A 20,790-nucleotide genomic window follows, 5' to 3' on the forward strand; every position below is an offset into this window, starting at 1 on the left:
AACTTTTATGAATAAAAATGAAGATTCTCCCACCAGTTATCACCAAAATTGTATTTATATTCACCATGATAACTAACTATAATCGAGGGTCTTGGCTTTGAAGATTTGAACGAAATTATGAAAAGATTTGAATCATTTGTTTGAGAAACTGCATAAGTCCATTTTACACTATTTCGAGAAAACAACAAAAAACTGTTTTTTAGCAAATTTGCACTTAATCTTTCGATTTCTTCGATACAGATCAATAGTTTTTGGCAAAATTCAACACCCTGGGGCACTTTCAGTGCAAAAAATGTAAGCAGTACTACACAATTGACATATGTAGCTTCTCAAACAAACGAATTTTTTTCATAAATTCCTGGACAAATTTTTTTCGTAGTTTTACTAGAATATGTATTTTTGGGCGAGGATTCAGAATATATAAAAATCTCATTTTGGCCAAAAATGTTCCATATGCTGTTTCTCAAACAAACGGTTCATTTGTTCTTATTATTTGATATATTTTCGCATCTACCATGCATTTATTCAACAAAAAGCTGAATGATTTCTACAATCATGTCGTATGTTTTCGATCTAATCTTAGCTTTCGAAGAAGAAGATTATATTTAACTCGATCCATGGCATTCACCTCTAAAGTTACTAAAAAATACTTCTAATCCATGATATACGTGAAAACCCATATTACACAACATATCAGTTTTATGAATATAGGTGCTATCATTTACAATCATTTGCAATGCATTTAATTCATTTTTATTTGTACCATCTCACTGCGATCAAATTTTTTTTATCATATCTACTTTTGTTCCCTAGAAACTAATGTTTGAGCATGAGCATGAGCATGAGCATTATGACCGCACAATTCGTAGTTGCTACTCCGTGATTGACTGAACTTGCGAAATTGTACAGAGAACACAATGAATGGGGCTTGGGATTAGCTACCCATTCTCAATGTACACGTTTCGGGAGCTCAAATATTTAAAGTCAATAACGGCGCCGGCCACGTCCTTACGGTCATATAGGAATGGAAGGATTGTTAGTCCGACTCTCGTTGCTACTAGAGACCGAGTATACCTCTGCATCTCCACGATTGTCTTGGGATAGGATATCGTCTTAGTTACAAAGGATAATTTATCTGGATTCACTTTGGTAAGCGATGCGATCTATGGGATGGGAAATGACACTAATACGAGTTAAAAGATAAAAAAACATGCACGCCCGGTGGCATATGAAAGCTAAGCAGATTCGCGTTTTGGACGACCGCACGGAAGCGCAGCACTCTGTACTCACTTGTTCGATGGCTACAGCAAACTATTGAAGAACTCGCTTTTTTCGACCGCGCGCGACATGCGCATGAGCCACCGAACACAAAATACTTTATTTTTTCCCGACGACTAAAACACGCACTGCACTTACTTGTTCGATAGCTACTCTTATTACCGGCCGCGCAATGCAGAACAAATATTTCGGCCGATCGCGCGATCGTTCTGCAGTCCGAAACAAGAGAAATCTCGCACTGAACTGATTTTTATTACCGGCCGCGCAATGCAGAACAAATATTTCGGCCAATCGCGTCATCGTTCTGCAGTCCGAAACAAGAGAAATCTCGCACTGAACTGATTTTTATTACCGGCCGCGAAATGCAGAACAAATATTTCGGCCGATCGCGTCATCGTTCTGCAGTCCGAAACAAGAGAAATCACGCACTGAACTCTTTTGTTCCCTAGAAACTAATGTTTAAGCAAAAACTCTGCACTGGAATGACCGATTTATTAGTTATTTATTATTAAATAATTGAAACAAGTCATTTTCACTATGTGTTGTTCATTTTTATTGTCAAATGTGTTCAACAATTAGTTTAAATAATCAGTCATTAAATTAGCTGCATTTAAAAAAAATCTTAAACATATGAAACTCAAAGAACAAAAGGTTTCCCCTGCGTAAATTTCTTGGAGAATTTAATCAAGCACACCAATTTATACAAAGAAAACGCGGCCAGACAACATGTGAACAACAGGAGGCACAAATTCGCTATTTCGAGTGAGCCGGATTCACCTAAAAGAAAGTACATATGTGTTAATCACAGTTACTTACAGGTTAGATGGAAATATAAACTTACCAGGATATTCGATCTCTTGACAAGACGAACTCTCCTCATCGACAAAGTAGCCCAGTTGACATTTACATTTTGATTCGATGCAGTCAACGCTATCGCGATCGTTGCCATGGGTATAGCAATCCTGTGCACCGGAACATAGACTGTTGAGATCTAAATTCAACCAGTTCAACTATTAGTTATTGATGTTGCATAAAATCCATACTGCTTGTAACAGCATATTTGTACCATATTTGCTGGGTTTCCTATTCATAATGGACAGCTATGCGACTACAGGCAGTCTAGACCACTGAACTATAATTACCTTTATTCAATAACCAACAGTGCCCCAAGTTAGGGAATTCCATATCCTCACAGCGGCATGTTTTGGTTGAACTTGATTCTATATCGATGCAGGTTGTGTTCTGCAGCGAGTTACAGTCGGCATCCGTGGCACAAGGTTGTACTGTAAATAGTGAAAGCAATAGTTGATTTGTATTTTAATAGCAGTTCTGAAAATATGTTGGGGAAGAGGTTCGGTTGTAGTCACCCTTCTGTCTTTGATTCATAACATTGGCCCTAGTTGATCTTTTGCCGACATTTGTATACCAAAGTGCCCTGCGTTGGATTACGTCCACTGGGCATAGGACTCTCACCTAAACCGCATCACCCAGCACCTCTTCTGCCACCTTTTAATACGCGGAACTCTTCCGCGCAGCATCCCGCTTCAGGACGAGGATTATCTCGCCCTTCTGGGTTCTACGGATGCAATTGACGTCGTTCCCTAGGCCAGTGAGCTTTTTGTCGCTCGCAAAACCTTCAGAACGTCAGCATATCTCTGCACCATCAGCCTTGACGATAATAGCTTCGGCTCTGTCCTCCCTGCCATGACCATTGGAAGGAGTGCCCTTTTCTCTACGGGCACTACCCCTCTTGGCCAATTGTGCCTTCGCCTCCTCTACCGCTTTTCGCTCCTTCTTCGCCTTTTTGGAATTTACAACTTCCCTCCAGGTAGAGGTGTGCGCCGCCGTCAACAGTTTTTGGCACACCGCCGCCGCCGACAATTTTGCATCGATTAAAATTTGTCACGCCGCTGAACTATGATTTTCGACGCCGATTCAAATTCAAAGAAGTCCGCAGAATTCTCCGATAGGTATCTTCAACTCATCACGTTGAAACTCCACTGAAATTTTCGTGAAAATACCAAAGATTTCTTTGAAAAATCTAAGAAGAATTTCGAGTGCAAATTCTGAAGGATTGCCCTTTTTCTTAAATTTAGTAAAAAAAACGGCTACTCAGTCTTCATTTAGTAAAACGAGTATGTTATTTATCCAACGTTTCGATACGGGAATTGAGTCTTCCTCAGGGGGAAGACACAATCCACGAGCCGAAACGTAGGGTAAATAACATACTCGTTTCACTAAATGAAGACTGTAGCAGTAGCAGTCATTTTTTTTTCTCTCCCGCAAAATGATTTCTCGATGAAAATCTGCGTGAATGAGTATTCTCTGCTCGTGAGAATGAGTGAGCATTACGATCCCTGGTTACTTGACAGCCATAGCTGGAAAGCATTATTAAAACAAATATATACGAGAGTTTGTGATTGTTTCAAATATAAATATTGTTATTGTTGCAGAACCCGGTTGATTTCACATTTTCCCCGTGTAGAAATTGAAAAAAATAGCAAATTCCATTTAATTTCCAATGGAGCTTCCGAATAGTTGTCCGCGGAAACTATGAAGAATTTTCCGTGAAAACTCCGAAACATCTCGTGAAAATTTCAGAGACTTTCCCAAAGAAACTCCTTAAAGTTTATCGCGCATATTTTGCATAATTTTTGGTGTATATTTCGAAAATTAATAAACAGAAATTCTGATATACTTCCCGTGGATATTCTGAACATTCTCTTGCAGAAATTTGGATCAATTTCTCATAGAAATTCTGAAGATTTTTTCACTACTACCTTTCCTTGCGAGTTCTAAGGAGCTTCTCTTGAAAATTCAAAAAAGTTCTCGAAACTTCAAATGAATTTTGTGCGGAAGTTCCTCAGACTTTCCCTGTGAAATTCTAAAGACTTTTCCGTTAATGTCTTGAAAATATAAAAAAAATGTAAAAGAAAAACTTTAAAAAAATATGAATTTAATAAAAAGGCCCTCCTCCCGGCGAACTTCGGTAGTCTTCGTAGAAGAAGGAACTGGTTTCCGAATTTAATAAGCAGGCCCTCCTCCCGGCGAACTTCGGTAGTCTTCGTAGAAGAAGGAACTGGTTTCCGTCGTTTCTTAGGGTCGGCAACCTGCTCAACCTTCTCCCGACGGATCTTAGTAGTCTTCTTCTTGTGAAATATTGGCTTGGCGCAAGCTCCCTTCAGGTCGGTTGCTATACTGACCTTACTTAGCTTTGGAGTTGCTCCAGTGACATCCATGCGGCGGCGAAGTTCTGCAATCTGGCTTTCTGCCCGCTGCTTTTCTTCAGTAAGGACTCGAATATTCGTATCGACTTCCTCCCTGGCCTCCACCGCTTGGCTCACTGCCAACTCTTTCTCCTTGCTAAGTTGGCGGATCTTTCGTTCCGCATCCTTACTTGCCTGTAGCAAGGACTTCCACTCCTGCTTTGCCTCTACAACCATGTTGCAGAGGGTCAGCACGGACTTCTAAAGGTGCTTGCTGTACTTACCGCCGTTGTCCAGAATGGACATGATTACGTCTGTAATCATCTCCATTTTCTGGCCTCCGCTCTCTTTGTGACCCTTGATAACCCTGGTCAGGGTAGCTCCGTCCATCGTGATCTTGATGGGCGGCTCCTCCGACCTGCCACGCTCTTCTGTTTCGCCTGCCCCTGGCGATCGCTTCTCCATGTCCACTCAAATTTGATTTTTTTTTATTGGATCGACATTTTGGTCCCACGAGTCGCGTGAGTAAAAAGGTCCGCTACGCCAGAGCTCCGTGATAACGTGGTAAGGGAGCGTTATACTGTGAGAGGTGCCCAGGTACCCCACATGCGCCGTAAGCAGCCTGCTATTTATTTCACCCCTCAGACCATGCATCCCCTTGGCACGGGTCGCTTGATACCGTAGGATTAGGGGTTAGAGGACATCATATTATTAGCTGCCCTGAAGTGCTCCTGATAATATGACCAGATACCACCGCTACACACTGCTCAAAAGTGTCTATATCCCCAGTGTAGCGGAGAAGATTGCCATCCCTCAAGCAGCAGCAAACGTCACAAGTCACAGATCATAATCGTTGGTACCGGAATTAAGACTTTCCGTACCAATGTCAGGGCGAAAGAAACTTTCTCTACCGATCTGCGCATTTGCATCCCCGATGACAATCGTGTGTTAAGTGCTCTCCGTAGGCCTTATCAAGGCTATCATAGTACTCACCCTTTACGTCATCAGGCTTATCGTTCGTTGGAGCATAGATGCTGACCAGGCTATAGTTGAAGAATTTGCCCTCCATTCTCAACACGGAAATGCGGTCGCTTATCGGCTTCCACCGAATAACACGCTTCATGTGCTTCCCGATCACCATGAAGCCAACTCCACGTTTTACTCTGTCACCATCACTATAGTAGATGTGTAACTTGAATGAAGTGTTCGCTATGGGATCCACCGCCCGGAATTCACGTTCTCCAGTTCTGGGTCACCGTATTTCCTGGATTGCTGCCACACTCACGCCGACCTTCTGCAGCTCATGAGCCAGGTGGTCAACACGTGCTGGTTAATTCAAAGGTCTCACGTTCCAAGATCCGACTTTTGTTACCGACGATTTCGGTTACAATAAATAAGGCTCAACATATTTTGGGAACAGTAATTAAAAATGAAAAAAAAAAATATATTAAAGTTGTGAATCAAAATAATTAAAAACATTGAATTGTTAGTAAAATTAAATCTTACCTCTATTGTTAATCTTACGGATACAAAACCTATTTTGTAAAAAACAAGGAAAAACCTATATCTAATGGAGAATGTGAAATTAATTTTGAATTCAAATTAGTCTGAAAAATAAATCTGTACCCCTCGCGAAACGCAACCTATTATCAAAAGAGATAAAATGAAATGCAACAACACATAATCCAGAGAGAGGTAGCTCGGGAATGGACGAGACAAGGAGAGGAAGAGGATGGAAGAAGAGAAGAGATGAGAAAAAATGAGGCGGAGGAGAGTGAGTTTGGAGAGGCTCGTTCATTCGAGTCCGGGTTTGGAAGCAATTAAGTCGTTTTTTCAAAAAGTTCCTTACAATTATTAAACGGTTGAAGTGTGAGAATTACTGACAAGTTGAGTGCGAGATTAAGTAAGTAAGTAAGTAAGTGAGTGCGAGATTAAGTTGGGAATTCTTCCCTAGTTCCGAGCAGGTTACGCGCTCGATGTGTAAGGTACGGATTACTATTGCCATAGTGCGTGAATCCGTAAAATCTGCGCGTGAACTCAACGAGACGCTCCGGAACACGCCCTGCCGCTTCCAGGCGTGCCCCGGATAGTAATACACCTGGACACACTGAATCCCGAACCTACCGTTAACGGTTCGCAGAATTCATTCAACCGTGCAACCAACAATTGGCGATCCTTCGGAAAGTTTTCTGTAGCAAATATTTCAATCATCGATTGAAATATTTTACCTACACCGGGAAGACTCGAGAACAAACTCTTGCTTGCCTCGATTTCAGAATTATCAATTAGTTGCTTGCATGACCTTGATTCTTTTCATACGCTGTTTGAATCTGTTTGTACAAAAGACTATTGTTTCGTTGGTTGGAGATAAAAGGTAGTCGACTGGGAAGCAAAATCGGAGCTCTTTTGTGCCATTCGTTACTCGTGCACGGTGGGAGATCTAAGCACAGGCCATCTATTAGATAATTTATTAGAATTGCGACTCAATCGTTAAGCTGGACTAGGTTATCAATTTTCGTTAGATACATCTTCACTCTGCATTATATTAGTGACAATGGGTACAGAAAAGCGTTTTACACTAGACAATTTATTAAACAGATGTTTGGAGCTCGGCGCAGACCTTTTGGATTGAGACGAATTGGATTATTAGCTAGTTATGCGAAAGGTGTTTTTGTCAGATGAGCAGTCGAAATCATTGTCTAGTAGACGTCGCGTCTATCGAGAGACGATTAAACAAGAAAGAAACAGCGGGTTGTTTGTTTTGGCTAATCCACCAGAGGAGGAACTGGGGATTTGCGAACAAAAGCTTTGCTATTTAGAATCTTCAATATTTATAGGTTATCATATTGCACCAAAGGGTTGTTCCAAATTATTACATTTGGCAAACAGTTTGTTGGCGCTAATACAGCATACGGGTAAGGGAGTGCGAAGTAAGGCGCAAGAGCTCCTTCAGAAAATTTAAGGTTATTTAAATCGCTTCTATAGTGATCAGGAAAATCCACCATCTACTGAAGGAGATGCTGAAGAGGAAGAGGAATTGATTAATCAGCCACAGGTCGGTGGTGCGGCTAGCAATTATTCGCTAGTTTCAGCTACTACTCAAAGTTCTACCGTTAATCATGCAGTAATAGATTTTGAATTAAGGAATTTTTTGCAACGTATGGGAATTTCAGACGAAACGTTAGATACACAACCCAACTCCATTCGGGAGATTCTGAGTGGCATTGCAAACGAGCTTAAAGAATTGGGGAAAAGTCAGGAGATAGTTAAGCGATATTCAACGCAGGCCGCGGACCTGGTAGAAAACAGGTTCTACCCGGTGGTAGCCCTAATACTTGTACCGGAACCTTACTGAAAACGGTTCTGACCGTGTCACATTTCACGACAGCTAGTGGTTATCCACAACAGATCAATTTCTCGACAGTTGCGCCGGCAGTGATTTATTCGAATGTATCATTATTAAACCCACCAACAAAACCACCCCTTGCATTCAATCACGCAATCCCACTCCGGGTGTTCCGGCAAGCATACCGTCACAAATATCCCAATTTAATACAGTATTCCATTATCCATCATCATGGTCTGCTACACAGCCGGCAAGTAGTTTCAGAACTCAGAACCAATTTCACATTCCAGAAGCAGGCCCATACTCGTCGAGATTCGATCAATCTCATTTTCAGACGTCTTCAGTTTCTTTCGTGAACCCATGGCTCCCAGCCGTGTCAAGTTCAATATCGTTGAATCCAGTAAGCCAGACTGGGTCATTGCCCAATTTCAACCAGTCGGTTTACCGCGCAGCACCTGTTGCACGTAGAACAATGCCGGTGTCCCAATGGAATATTGGAAAATATTCCGGGACTGATCAAGGAATGAAGTTAAACGAATTTCTTGGTCTGGTCGATCAGTTATCATTGTCTGAAAAAGTGGAAGAACACGAACTTTTTGACTCGGCCTTCCATCTTTTCACGGGACCGGCAGCGAACTGGTACATGTCAATGAGGACTAGCGGTCGATTGATTAATTGGCAACATTTAATTTACGAACTTCGAAAAACTTTCGTACATCCAGAACTGGATACCCTTGTACGCTCAAGAATATACCAGAGACGCCAACAACGGGGTGAAACGTTCCAGGAGTTTTATTTTGACATGGACAAAATGTTTCGATCCATGATTAGCCCCATGGATGATAGAGAAAGGCTTGATATTCTACGACGAAACCTTCGGTCTGATTACAAAAAGGCTCTGTTGTGGAAGCCAGTTCAAGACCTACCCCAATTAATTGAAGCAGGACACCTTATTGATGCGTCCAACTTTTCCATGTATCAGAAAGTATTCGGTATTGAAAAATCTGTTAATATAATTTCCCAAAAGAACCCCCCCATTCAAAATTCTAGTTCCGCTCGACAACAGAAGTCGAATACTGGACAAACTGAGTACTGGAAAAACTCAAAATCAAAACAGTCGTCGATTCCACCGGACAAGCCAAAGTTTTTGAAGGCGAACGACAGGGGACTCAAGCCAAAGGAAGACAACAACGGGTCCGTTAAGTCATCGGCCCCCGATCCTCAGGAGGGTCCATCGAAATCAAACAGAACATTAGATTTCCTAGTATCAGGATTCAAGCCTCCCGCACCGAACGTATGTTTTAACTGTCGTCAGCCCGATCACCAGCTCGAGCAATGTCGTTCCATCAAAGGTCTGATCTGCTATGTCTGTGGTTTCAAAGGGTTTGATTCACTTCATTGCCCATATTGTCAAAAAAATTCCTCAGGCTACCGATAATGGTCTTGGTACCAACAAGATCCTCACAGACTCTACAAATAAAAATAGGTAATCCATTCAACCGGAGTAAACACTAGTTCACGTAAACAGTTTTGTTCAACGTTCACACTCTATAAATAGAATTTTCATCGTTATGCGTAGATGTAACGTCCGTTTTCCTGGAAAGTAATGTTCGCCAGTACTTTCGAGTGGTCCATATCGTTATTCCTGAAAGTAAAACAAAGATATTTCAAGAATAAATGAAAATCTTGAGATTATGAACATCTTAATATTTTTCAATTGTCGATTTGCTTATGCGACGGCGGGATTCAGTTGATTCCTTCAGCCTGTATTCTGACAGATGCTTGTCAGAGTGGCGTCTGGCGTCTGCCTAAATGATTCACATCTCTAGCCATAAGGAGCGTTTATTAGAGATTAATAAAATAAGGTCTTTTCGCCAATGATGCTCATCCAATTCTTAGTCCGTTACCGAAATGCTCAATTTCCAAAGATCTTTTTGAATAAATCGGAGTAGTGACGGACGGTAGTCAAATATTTAAGTTTAGGACATAATCATGACACATCGCTGGAGACCAGAGTCAGTATGACGATGATGGTCAGTAGCAGGACTATTTACTAAGGTAATCCCTGAAAATTGTGCGGAGTTGATTCAATTCAACATTGATGCCCTATGACCCCGATAATGTCTTGATAATAGAACATATTCGATAAGGCGATCGTGCCTTACGATCATATGCTAAAGTAGGCAATTCCATGATGACGTAACAATACTCTTGTCATACTCTTGTCTTGTCATAATTAGTTTAAAGGTAGAAGTTTGGGTGTGAGAATGGAATGTATGTTTGTATTGAATAAATGTCAATGGAGGACGCGTCCAATGAGTGATTATCATCATGAATCCAGATGAATAAATGAGTTAACAAAAATCGTTAGGTTTTTCCAGCTAATAATTGAAGCTGGGAGCTCAAACAATTATATAAGGTGAAATATTTACTTATTTACTCCCTTAAGAGAATAAATGGACCGCAACAGAAGAGCGACAATTGCGTAACCCAGGAGGACAATCTAGATCTTTTCCTAGGAACTGTTCAAAATTTTAAAGATCCAGCTGTATAATTGATCAAATAATTACAAGTCGTTATTCCGATATTCTGTTTTCCAACGAAAAATTGTCATAACAATTTTTCTTCTCGTGAGAGAGGATAATTGTTACCGACGATTTCGGTTACAATAAATAAGGCTCAACATATTTTGGGAACAGTAATTAAAAATTAAAAAAAAACCTAAAAGTTGTGAATTAAAATAAATAAAAACATTGAATTGTTAGTAAAATTAAATCTTACCTCTATTGTTAATCTTACGAATACAAAACCTATTTTGTAAAAAAAACAAGGAAAAACCCTATATCTAATGGAGAATGTGAAATTAATTTTGAATTCAAATTTGTCTGAAAAATAAATCTGTACCCCTCGCGAAACGCAACCTATTATCAAAAGAGATAAAATGAAATGCAACAACACATAATCCAGAGAGAGGCAGCTCGGGAATGGACGAGACAAGGAGAGGAATACGATGGAAGAAGAGAAGAGATGAGAAAAAATGAGGAAGAGAAGATTGAGTTCGGAGAGGCTCGTTCATTCGAGTCCGGGTTTTAAGCAATTAAGTCGTTTTTTCAAAAAGTTCCTTACAATTCTAAATTAATGATTTCGTGTGTGTTACTTCTACGTGAAGTTAAACGATTTACAATGATATAGAAATGCTAATATCATCTTCCAAACTTGGACGTACATGTTCATGATAGAATTAGAGGCGAAAGTATAGAATTGATAGTTCCGTTAGGATACGGCAGGCATGAACAATATTTTTTTATAGAAGTCGATTTGAAAGCAATCGGAGGGCAATATTTGTGATGGCACATATCACACGACCTTCCTTCTGCCAAGATCCCGTATGAAGGGGGGGAAGAATATCAGTGTGGAAGCTGATATATCTCCACTGGCAAAAGGAAGGTGGTTTGACTTGCTCATATGCTATCGCGTGCGGAAGGATTTGCTATCGACGAGTACTGTCTCCAAATTTCTAATATGACATCAGCATTTAGTCGAATAGGATTTTTATTGCACAGTTCTGTTTTCTCATTGCGTCCGTCTCGTCGCAACCAACTTGGCTGCCTCGGAGAGAACAAAGCAGAGAAAGGCACTGCTGCTGTACCGTCGACCAATAACAGCTGAATTGATGGATGCCCCCACCAAGGGTAGTACACTAAATTAATGATTTCGTGTGTGTTACTTCTACGTGAAGTTAAACGATTTACAATGATATGGAAATGCTAATATCATCTTCCAAACTTGGACGTACATGTTCATGATAGAATTAGAGGCGAAAGTATAGAATTGATAGTTCCGTTAGGATACGGCAGGCATGAAGAATGTTTTATAGAAGTCGATTTGAAAGCGAGCGGAGGGCAATATTTGTGATGGCACATATCACATTATCCGGCGATCCGGCGCTCACGAATTTATCACCCCGGATTTATCCGGATAAAAATGTTGTGTGAGAATACTTCCTCACAGGAGGACCATGAAAAATCACACTCCGCTAAATGGATTAATTGCAGGTTTTTATTCATATGAGTGAGAATTCCGAAGCCTGCATATTATAAATTTGGAGACAGCACTCGTCAATAGAAAATCCTTCCGCACGCCATGGCATATGAGCAAATCAAACCACCTTCTTTTTGCCAGTGGCGATATATCAGCTTCCACACTGATATTCTTCCCTCCCCTTCATACGGGAGCTTGGCAGAAGGAAGGTCGTGTGATATGTGCCATCACAAATATTGCCCTCCGCTCACTTTCAAATCGACTTCTATAAAAACATTCTTCATGCCTGCCGTATCCTAACGGAACTATCAATTCTATACTTTCGCCTCTAATTCTATCATGAACATGTACGTCCAAGTTTGGAAGATGATATTAGCATTTCCATATCATTGTAAATCCTTACAATTATTAAACGGTTGAAGTGTGAGAATTACTGACAAGTTGAGTGCGGAATTAAGTTGGAATTCTTCCATGTTTCCGAGAAAGTTACGCGCTCGATGTGTAAGGTCCGGATTACTATTGCCATAGTAAGTGAATCCATAAAATCTGCGCGTAAACTCAACGGGACGCTCCGGAACACGCCCGCCGCTTCCAGGCGTGCCCCAGGATTAAAACAAAACCTGGACACACTGAATCCCGAACCTACCGTTAACGGTTCGCAGAATTCATTCAACCGTGCCACCAACGCGTGGCGAAAACAGCCCTGTTAGCGGCATTCATTACGGCCGTCTACCGACCGACCCCTCACTGGTGAAACCAGCACCCCAGTACGAACGAGAGCAAGTCTGACAGCCAGCGGCGGGAACCAAGCCGACCACCAAAGCTACAGCAACGTACGTCGGCTCTGTCGAACACAGCCCGGCGGGCTTCTAGTCGGCTGATCATCGTAGCCCTGATTGTATGTGATCGTTCTCCTTCTCCTCCTCGCATCGACAACACATCAATGGGCCCCAACGAACAGCTGCTTATTAAGAATAGGCAAAACAAAATTGTTAGATCCCCTTGAATAAACGTAGAATAACTCAATGAATAACTTTACTCTTGCTAAAAGAAATAGAGCATTCCCACAGTTAATTGGCCTTGCATGTTGTCCGCTGGTTGGCAGGTAAGTAGGAGATTGTTCTGTCTTCCGCGAGGTCTAAAGCCGACCCTGAGAAAGCAATCAAGGTGAGCTGGCCGAGGCGTGTGGACGTCGGCACCACAGGACGTGAGGACGTCCACGGTGATAACACTATCCAATCGTTGTCCTTTATTAGTTGCCGGGTCTGTTGCCGTTGAATCAATCCGTTTGCTCTACTTTTGCCTTTCTTGGAAACTGTAGATTCTGTAGTGTAGAATCTACGGTAGGCTTCCTTACTAGGGTTGCTTTACCTACAACGCGTTGAAGGGACTGCCTTCTTGATGCTGACACGATGATTTTGGCATGGTTGTGCTTAGAGTCCTTCGCTGGCACTCTGACGATTATCAGCCGCCCCTAACATAGGGAACAGACGCTGCTGTAAGCCGCTTCTAACATGGAGAACAGACGCTCGGTCAGATTTACACCTGCGGAGAGAATCAAATCCCCCCTTCCCTGCATACGATCATACTTCCTACAGGGGTTGGTAGCCCGCTCTTCCCTAAGGTTGCTCGTATGCCGGCCAGCACCACGAGGAGGTATGGATAGGAGTTGCTGGGTGAGAGGCTGAGGACCACGAAATGGGGTTTATTTTTTTTTCCTTCAGGTACGCGACACCCACCATTTGCCATGCCAGCCTGACATCAGAATGAGGGCAAATAGAAAACATATTCTGATATCGACATCAAATTGAAATCATAATTTGATTTCAAATCTTTTTCTCCGTGATTAATTACAGTTTGCTGTTGATTTTTGAATTAGGTACATGAACTAATGTTAAACTGATTATTCATTTTGTTATCGAAAATCAACATCGAAAACAATTTACAATTTGCTCACATCGACAGCAGAAATAGTTTTCAATTCGATGTCACAGTAAGATTTTCCTGCTATACTTTTTGTTATTTTACCCGTTAAAACGACCAAAAAGATATCAATCTAAGTCATCAAAATGAGCGATTGCACCACATCAAAACAAGTTATTGATTTGATCTCAAGCTTCTTTCGGGGTGCTCTTCTCGTCCAGTTAGGTTTCCTCTATTGTTTACCAGAAAAGACGCGATATAAACCAGGCGCCTTGCGGTTTTCGAGAAGTATGCAGAAGATGCAGAACGATCGCGCGATCATCCATAAAAAAAAATCTGCTTTGTGCGGCCGGTAATTCGTAACCCTAATCCCAAGCCCCATTCATTTGGATCTCTTTACAATTTCACAAGGTCGAATCAATCACGAAGAAGCAACTACGAATTGTACGGTCATAATGCTCATGCTCAATTACGTTTCAAAATCTTAACGCATTTGAATAACCTCGTTCTTCGAATGAATAAAGGTGACGTATCATTTGTGACCATTTCATCGACTCGGAGCCACTAGAATATACGAGCTGTAGTGCCTGGCTTGAATGCCGCGCTTTTTATAACGTGAACATATTTCTCGTTATTTTTCTGTTTTTGACGAAATATGTCAAAATTCGCAGACCAAAAGATTTAGAACTGCACTCACCTCTAGCGGGTCGTTTGGCCGAAACCCGTTCGGCCGAAAGCTATTTGGCCGAATGCCACTAGGCCACGAACAAACTATTAGGCCGAAACCAATCTGGCCGAAAGTAATTTGGCCGAACGGGTCATTGGACGAAAGAGTATTTGGTCGAAAGGGTAATTTTGCCGAAAGGGTAATTTGAGTGAATGGGTCATTTGGCCGAAAGCATCATTTAGCTGAAAGGGTCGTTAGGAAAAAAGGGTCTTCAGGTCGAAAGGATCGTTTGACCTAAAGGGTCGTTTGGCAGAATAAGGAATTTGGCCGAATAGTACATTTGACCGAATAGCTCATTTGAAAAATGAGAAATTAGGAGTGAGAAAAGAGACGTCTCAATTCTCATTCCTCATTTCACGTCTTAGACATCTCACTACTCATCTCGCGCTTCTCACTTTTTACAGTGAAAGTTTAAGGTTCATGTAAAATTTCATCAGCTTTCTTGTATTTTTTTATGGATTTTTTTTTATTTTTTATTGTTCTTTATTGATTATTTTGTGGATTTTTTTTTAATTTTTTTATGGAAAAAAATATTTATTTTGTGGAAAATTTTGTAATTGTTTATTGCTAATATTGGAATATGGAAAATTTGTATTTTTTTCGTGGAGCACTTTGATTTTGTTTTATTTGAAGAAATTTTATATTTATTTATTGCTCATTCTCTGACTTATTTATTGGCAATTTCCTAATTGTTTAGGTAAATTTTCTAATTTTTTATGGAAATTTAATTTTGTTGACCTCGCTTGAAGCTATTTATAAAGGAATTTATCATAGATTTCTTCTCATGATTTAAAAGGCAAAAGATTAATTATTAAAGAATTATAATTAATTATAATTAAAAAACTTAATTAATCCACCTAGCGGCGATGGTGCCTTTCTTGTGCGTTATAAAAAATAGTAGCAACCTACACAGCTCTGGTCTTCACAAGTTCCAATCTCACGCTTCCACGGGTCTTCCGATGACAATCGACCGGCTAAGGGTTTTGTACTTAGCTGGTAGTGCAGCCTGGGCACTGTTGTCCTTCTGACATCAGCTAGAATGAGGGGGTGCGATCAAGAGGGACCAAGAATCATCGTCCCTAACCCCTAATCCCTAGGCGTTAAGCGACCTGTACTGAGGGGATGCATGACCAGGGGGTGAAATAATGAGCTAGGCCTTAAACGGAGCCTAGGGGCATCCTCCACAGTAATTGTCCCTTACCGCGTCATGCTGGGCTCTGGCGTGGTGCACATCTTTTCTCGAGCAACTCGTGGGATCAAAATGGAAAACCAAGACAACTTTTCAACTAGTGGTAGTAGTGTAGGCGACAACCCCTTCGCAAGAGGTGGGTTGTTCAGACTGAGGGTCAAGTATTTGCGGGCACGTTGGGGTGACTGCTCCAACGGAACAGACACAAAAACGGGGAGACAGTCTCCAGGGGATGAGTTCCCTGGGGCCGCTCCAAAACGCGGAGGGTTACTACTCCGAATAAGGGTAGTGGGGCTGATAAATTGAACCCCGGCAGGTACCTCCAAGACTGGGAGAGGGAGAACCTGGAAAGGTCCGTCCATCCAGGAAAGACGGTGGTAAGGGGTTACGGCAGGATGAGAGCCCTCAGCCACCCCAGACCAGGGAAATAGGGGGTGACGCCTCCTGGACCCTGGTCAAGAACAAGAGGAAACCGAAGACCTCAAGGGCCGAAAAGAAGTCCCAGGCGAATGAGGGTAGCAAGAAGTCTAGGATAGGCGCCAATCGCTTCAGGGGCGATGCCCTAGTCATCAAGACGGACGAGGCTAAGTACTCGGACGCCTTGAAGGCGATAAGGAGTGACGTCAACTCGGTGAACTCGACGCCGACGTACGTCGAATAAGACGTACCCGGACGGGCGAGCTGATCCTCGAGCTGAAGCGGGGTGTCTCGCAAAAGGGCGCCGCCTACAAGAAGTTGACGGAAGAAGTCCTAGGCGAGACGGTCAATGTGAGGGACAGTTGCTGAATGGGGAACGGATATCGCCATCATAGCGGATCCTTACCGGGTACCCGCCAAGAACGGTAATTGGGTCACCGATGGGTCCAAAATGGCGGCGATATGGACAACAGTGAAATACCCAGTCCAAGAGTTGGTATCTTCGACACCGAGGGCTTCGTCATTGCCAAAGTCAACGGGTTCAGTCGTTTGAGCGGCGAGCAGCTGGTACTCTCGCATGCATGCGATGTCTAGGAAAGTCCACCCGCTTACTGGTGGACTCCAGCAATGCGAACCTGTGCCGCACCTGCTTACGGGCACGGAGGCGAATGCAACGAGCACGCACAGAAAAGAAGCGTGTTGAACGACGGGTGGCTGCTGGAGCCGCTCTGAAGACTGAGATTAGATCAAGCAAAAAAGCCTGCTTCGAAGGCCTGTGTCAAAGTGCCAACGCGAATCCATGCGGTGACGCCTATAGGGTCGTAATGGCCAAGACACGTGGGGCGATGGCCCCCATAGAGCGGTCTCCAGAGATGCTGAAGGGGATCATCGCGGGGCTCTTCCCACGTCATGACCCAACTCCCTGGCCTCACTTTGTGGAGCTGCCAGCGGCCAGGGTGGCCGACAAGGGAAGAGGAACCGCGTGGAACTTGCGAAAATTGCACAGTCCTTTAGTGTGGGTATGGCGCCAGGAGCGGATGGTTTTCCGAACCTGGCCATTAAAGCGGCCATTGCTGAGGCTCCCGAGATGTTCAGCTCTGTCGTGCTGAGATTCCTGGACGAGGGAGTCTTCCCTGAAGCATGAAAAGGCAGAGCTTGGAGAAGGTGCTCGAGAAGATCATCCTGAACAGGTTGTTGATACGCACGGAGGATGCGGATGGTCTATCGAGTAACCAGTTTGGCTTCCGAAAGGGTAAGTCGACCGTAGACGCTATCTTGTCGGTTACCAAATCCCAGAGATAGCTATAGCCAGGATGTCTGTTGAGCAGATTCTCCCTCCATTGCTTAGGAAGAAAAAACACACACACACACACACACCTCAATTCGTCGATCGGTGTATAACACTGTGGGTCTCCGGGCCTTTTATAAAAGTTATTTTTTGGGCGATCAAATAGCCTTTACGTATACTTACCATACGAGAATACGAGCAAGGTAAAACGGAAATACAAATATTTAAAAATGGGATCTACTTTTCCACAGGACACATTATTAAAATTCTACTTTAGTATTTTAAAAGTTTCTTTAATGACTGTGCAGTATATCAGAAAATATCTGACTTTTGAACTTTCATATATGATAGTAGACATTCCAACTGGACTTTATCAAGGTCGTTCCCACTTTTTGGTAGCACTCAGAAAATAAATGCTGCTAATCACCGTCATAGTTTTAAACTTAGTTCATGTGCGAAACAGCGCATCAACTGTTATTTTGCTTTTTTCTCATCGCAACTCAACGACAAAGTGCGCTGCAGACGCCAAAAATATCTGATTGGAAAATAACATCATAAACAATATTCAAAAGCTCAGAGCTGAGCATCTCCGAGTGTGTTATGTGATGCACATTATCTATGTATATTTCTCAGAGTGATCATGATCACACAGACTTCATCAGCATAAGATTTTCTATCACACAAAAACAATCAGAAATAAGCACTGCTCTTCTGTGCTCCGCTTTACTCACTAAAATCCTATATAAAAAATAAATTCACACTATTCAATGTTTTTCTCAAGTATTCAAAACCAACCTGTTTGGAACGGTAGTTTCGCATTCGACTTTCCTTTACCGCTGATGGTAACCAGAAGAGGCGAGCCAGTACCAAACAGCATCACGAACACGACAGTAAATAATGAATTTCTAATTAAACGCTGTTCCATTTTTCAATGTTTAGTTTTAGCAAAATGACCCGGTCCGTTTCTTACTCAAATTACGACTGGACTAGTGAAGAACACTTTCACATCCGTGTGTCTTCCCCGACGAAAGCTTCGCTATTCCCAATCAACAGGCAAGGCGATAAGGCAAAAGGAATCAACGATGTGCTAATAATGGGACTTTATTCAAGTGAAATAACTTCTCGTAAGTAACAGCCGTATAAATTTATTCGTTTGTATTAACAACTCATTATTGCTTCTTATTTATAAATGTTTCTACAATATCGCTTTTGCTCTCACTTATTAATAATATCATTATACAGATTAAATCTTTGATTAGAACTTTTCGATGAATCTTTACTTACATTAGTTCATTGTGTATTAACCATCTACAGCTAACTAGGAGGGGGACGAGAAAAGATTAACAATAAGAAAGCTTCTAACGTAGTTCTAATATTGGTTCACTACCACTTTGAATATTGATATGTCGTTCGAACGGTATTTCTTCATTCTAAATTTTCGTCATCTATACATGAACTGTTTAGGTAATCTACAATGCAGTTATGGGAGGAGTTTAAACAATCATAATGTATAGTTCAATAATCTGGATCAAATAAGATATGACGATTAGAAGTTAGTATGCTATAATCTCTAGTGAACTCTATCTATTTGTTTTGTTTATTATTGTTTACAAAATGGCCACAATATTATAAATTCACAATTCATGATGCCAACACCTCAATAGAAAAACCAAACTGACCTCTCTGATTTAATGAAGTTCGATTTTTTTTACAAAACCAGATAAGTCTATTTGAAAAATTTCTATTTAATTATAAAGATTGCGACGACAAATATAATTGTGTTAGTCGACCAAAACTTCCCGCGAAAAATGTTTTATTCTTATTACTGCTTTTCTATATTTTCTAAGAATTTCTAAAAGAATGAAATGATTTCTGACCATTATTTTTATTTGTGGCGATGTTTGCGATACCCAGTAGAAATAAGTTACGTTTTTCCTTGCATCTTGTAAAGCAGAACAAAATGTTAAGGCGCGGTTTCTTTTAACTCACGGAATATGATCACTCTACTATGTAGAGTAATTTGTGAATTGCTCTTCATAAGTCGATACCGTCCGATGATTTTACCCCGTATGCAAAATTACTCGATGTCTTTGCACAGCATAATACTGAGCAGCTCTTTCTTATCACTGTCCGCGCCATCAATATTTTGATTAGCTTCGGTTGTATTGATGTACACAATGTCCGATGGACGTAGTCTACCGGTAGTAAGCATCTCGTAAAGCCGACCCCGTAATCAGAATCGCTGCGCTCGTCAACATTAATGTGATTACCTTCAGTGCACTTGGTCGATCGGAAGAGCCTAAAACGTCAGAAGCAAACATTTAGCCATTTCGCTTAGGTTTCGCTTTCAGTAAAGTTCAATACTCTTGCTAGTGGTTTTAACGCATCGTTGTCGCTCGACGTCCGCTGAGTATTCGAACTTGCACTGGCACGCCGAATTGCGGCATTCCACATTGTCGGCACCGTCCTCAACGAAGCATTCGCTGGTCAGTTGGCATCGCTCGTCCAAAGCTAAAAATAAAATAAAGGATCAGAAGCAATTGGCTAAGATAAATGTGTTCTTAGTGTATTTCCAAAAATCTAATGATTTTCTTTCCTAGAATAGTATCCAGAGGTGAACCAGCCAAGAGTTGAAAGCCTCTTTACAAAGAAGAAAAAAATCCTAGGATAGTGATTTTGTTCAATATTTCATAAACACCTTTGAATATGTACCCGAACCCGAACTTATTAACGTGTTATGTGATTTCTAATTGAGGGCGTCCAACGCAAAGCGGCGTAAGTGACAAAACTTAGAAAAATGAGTTTAAAAGGGTATAATTAGTGCAAACTACATTAACATATTGCCACAAAGATCGATACCCATTTTCACTGAAGTCGGCTTAAATTTGATTAAAATGTCACCTACAATCCTCTGCTTTTAACCCCATCAATTGCGTTTTTAGTGCATGTGTTGCTAAACTGCGGATTGCAACCCCAGGGGGGTCGTAGACAGATCAATGATGGGTCTAATTTTTATTCATGCTTTTAACTCTATTTTGTCCAACAAATCTATGTCAGCATTTTTAAATGGATCTAAGTAATGAATGGATGACTAGAGAACCAAAAACTCTATGAAGTCAAAGGCCTTCTTTTGTTATCCGAAGGTGAATATCTGAATGCCGAATAGAGGCAGACACTCAGAAACAGAAGAAAACAATGTCGGGAGTTTGGCAAATACCATGAAGTCCAATACAATCTACATCTAACTCAAATCCAACCAAAATGTAGTCCAACTACAATCCAATCCAAATTCAACCTAAATCCAATCTAAACCCATTCTCAATTCAATCTTAGTCCAATACAAATCCAATCCAATTCAAATCCTACCCAAAATTC

At 41.5% G+C, this 20,790-nt stretch overlaps 2 protein-coding genes across 5 annotated transcripts in view; both read right to left on the reverse strand.

The window, feature by feature from the left end:
- Window positions 1–1,807: 1,807 nt before the first annotated feature.
- Window positions 1,808–18,410, reverse strand: LOC134204839 (uncharacterized). The gene is made up of 4 exons (XM_062679637.1): window positions 18,211–18,410; window positions 2,421–2,561; window positions 2,120–2,269; window positions 1,808–2,055 (listed from the first exon to the last, which is right to left on the reverse strand). The coding sequence occupies exons 1-4, from the start codon at window positions 18,338–18,340 to the stop codon at window positions 1,916–1,918; spliced, it is 561 nt and encodes a 186-aa protein (XP_062535621.1). The 5' UTR covers window positions 18,341–18,410; the 3' UTR covers window positions 1,808–1,915.
- Window positions 18,411–19,225: 815 nt separating this feature from the next.
- LOC134204840 (prion-like-(Q/N-rich) domain-bearing protein 25) overlaps window positions 19,226–20,790 on the reverse strand; it is a 106,650-nt gene continuing 105,085 nt past the window's right edge. For all 4 annotated transcript variants that reach the window (XM_062679641.1, XM_062679639.1, XM_062679638.1 and 1 more), the window contains exons 7-8: window positions 19,780–19,926; window positions 19,226–19,714 (exon numbers count right to left, since the gene is read on the reverse strand). In XM_062679641.1, the coding sequence (XP_062535625.1) occupies window positions 19,611–19,714; window positions 19,780–19,926 (251 nt within the window). In that variant the 3' untranslated portion in view covers window positions 19,226–19,610. The remainder of the gene's footprint in view (window positions 19,715–19,779; window positions 19,927–20,790) is intronic.

This window comes from Armigeres subalbatus, unplaced genomic scaffold (genome assembly GCF_024139115.2).
Source record: "Armigeres subalbatus isolate Guangzhou_Male unplaced genomic scaffold, GZ_Asu_2 Contig937, whole genome shotgun sequence".
Taxonomy (NCBI): domain Eukaryota; kingdom Metazoa; phylum Arthropoda; class Insecta; order Diptera; family Culicidae; genus Armigeres; species Armigeres subalbatus.

What these genes read in the sequence shown, in the direction of transcription:
- LOC134204839 (XM_062679637.1), bottom strand. Translation starts at nt 18,340, where the DNA reads ATGGAACAGCGTTTAATTAGAAATTCATTATTTACTGTCGTGTTCGTG. An exon ending in CTGTTGGTTATTGAATAAAG is followed by an intron (nt 2,270 to 2,420) that starts GTAATTATAGTT and finishes GGTTGAATTTAG; the next exon opens with ATCTCAACAGTCTATGTTCC. An exon ending in TCAAGAGATCGAATATCCTG is followed by an intron (nt 2,056 to 2,119) that starts GTAAGTTTATAT and finishes ACTTTCTTTTAG; the next exon opens with GTGAATCCGGCTCACTCGAA.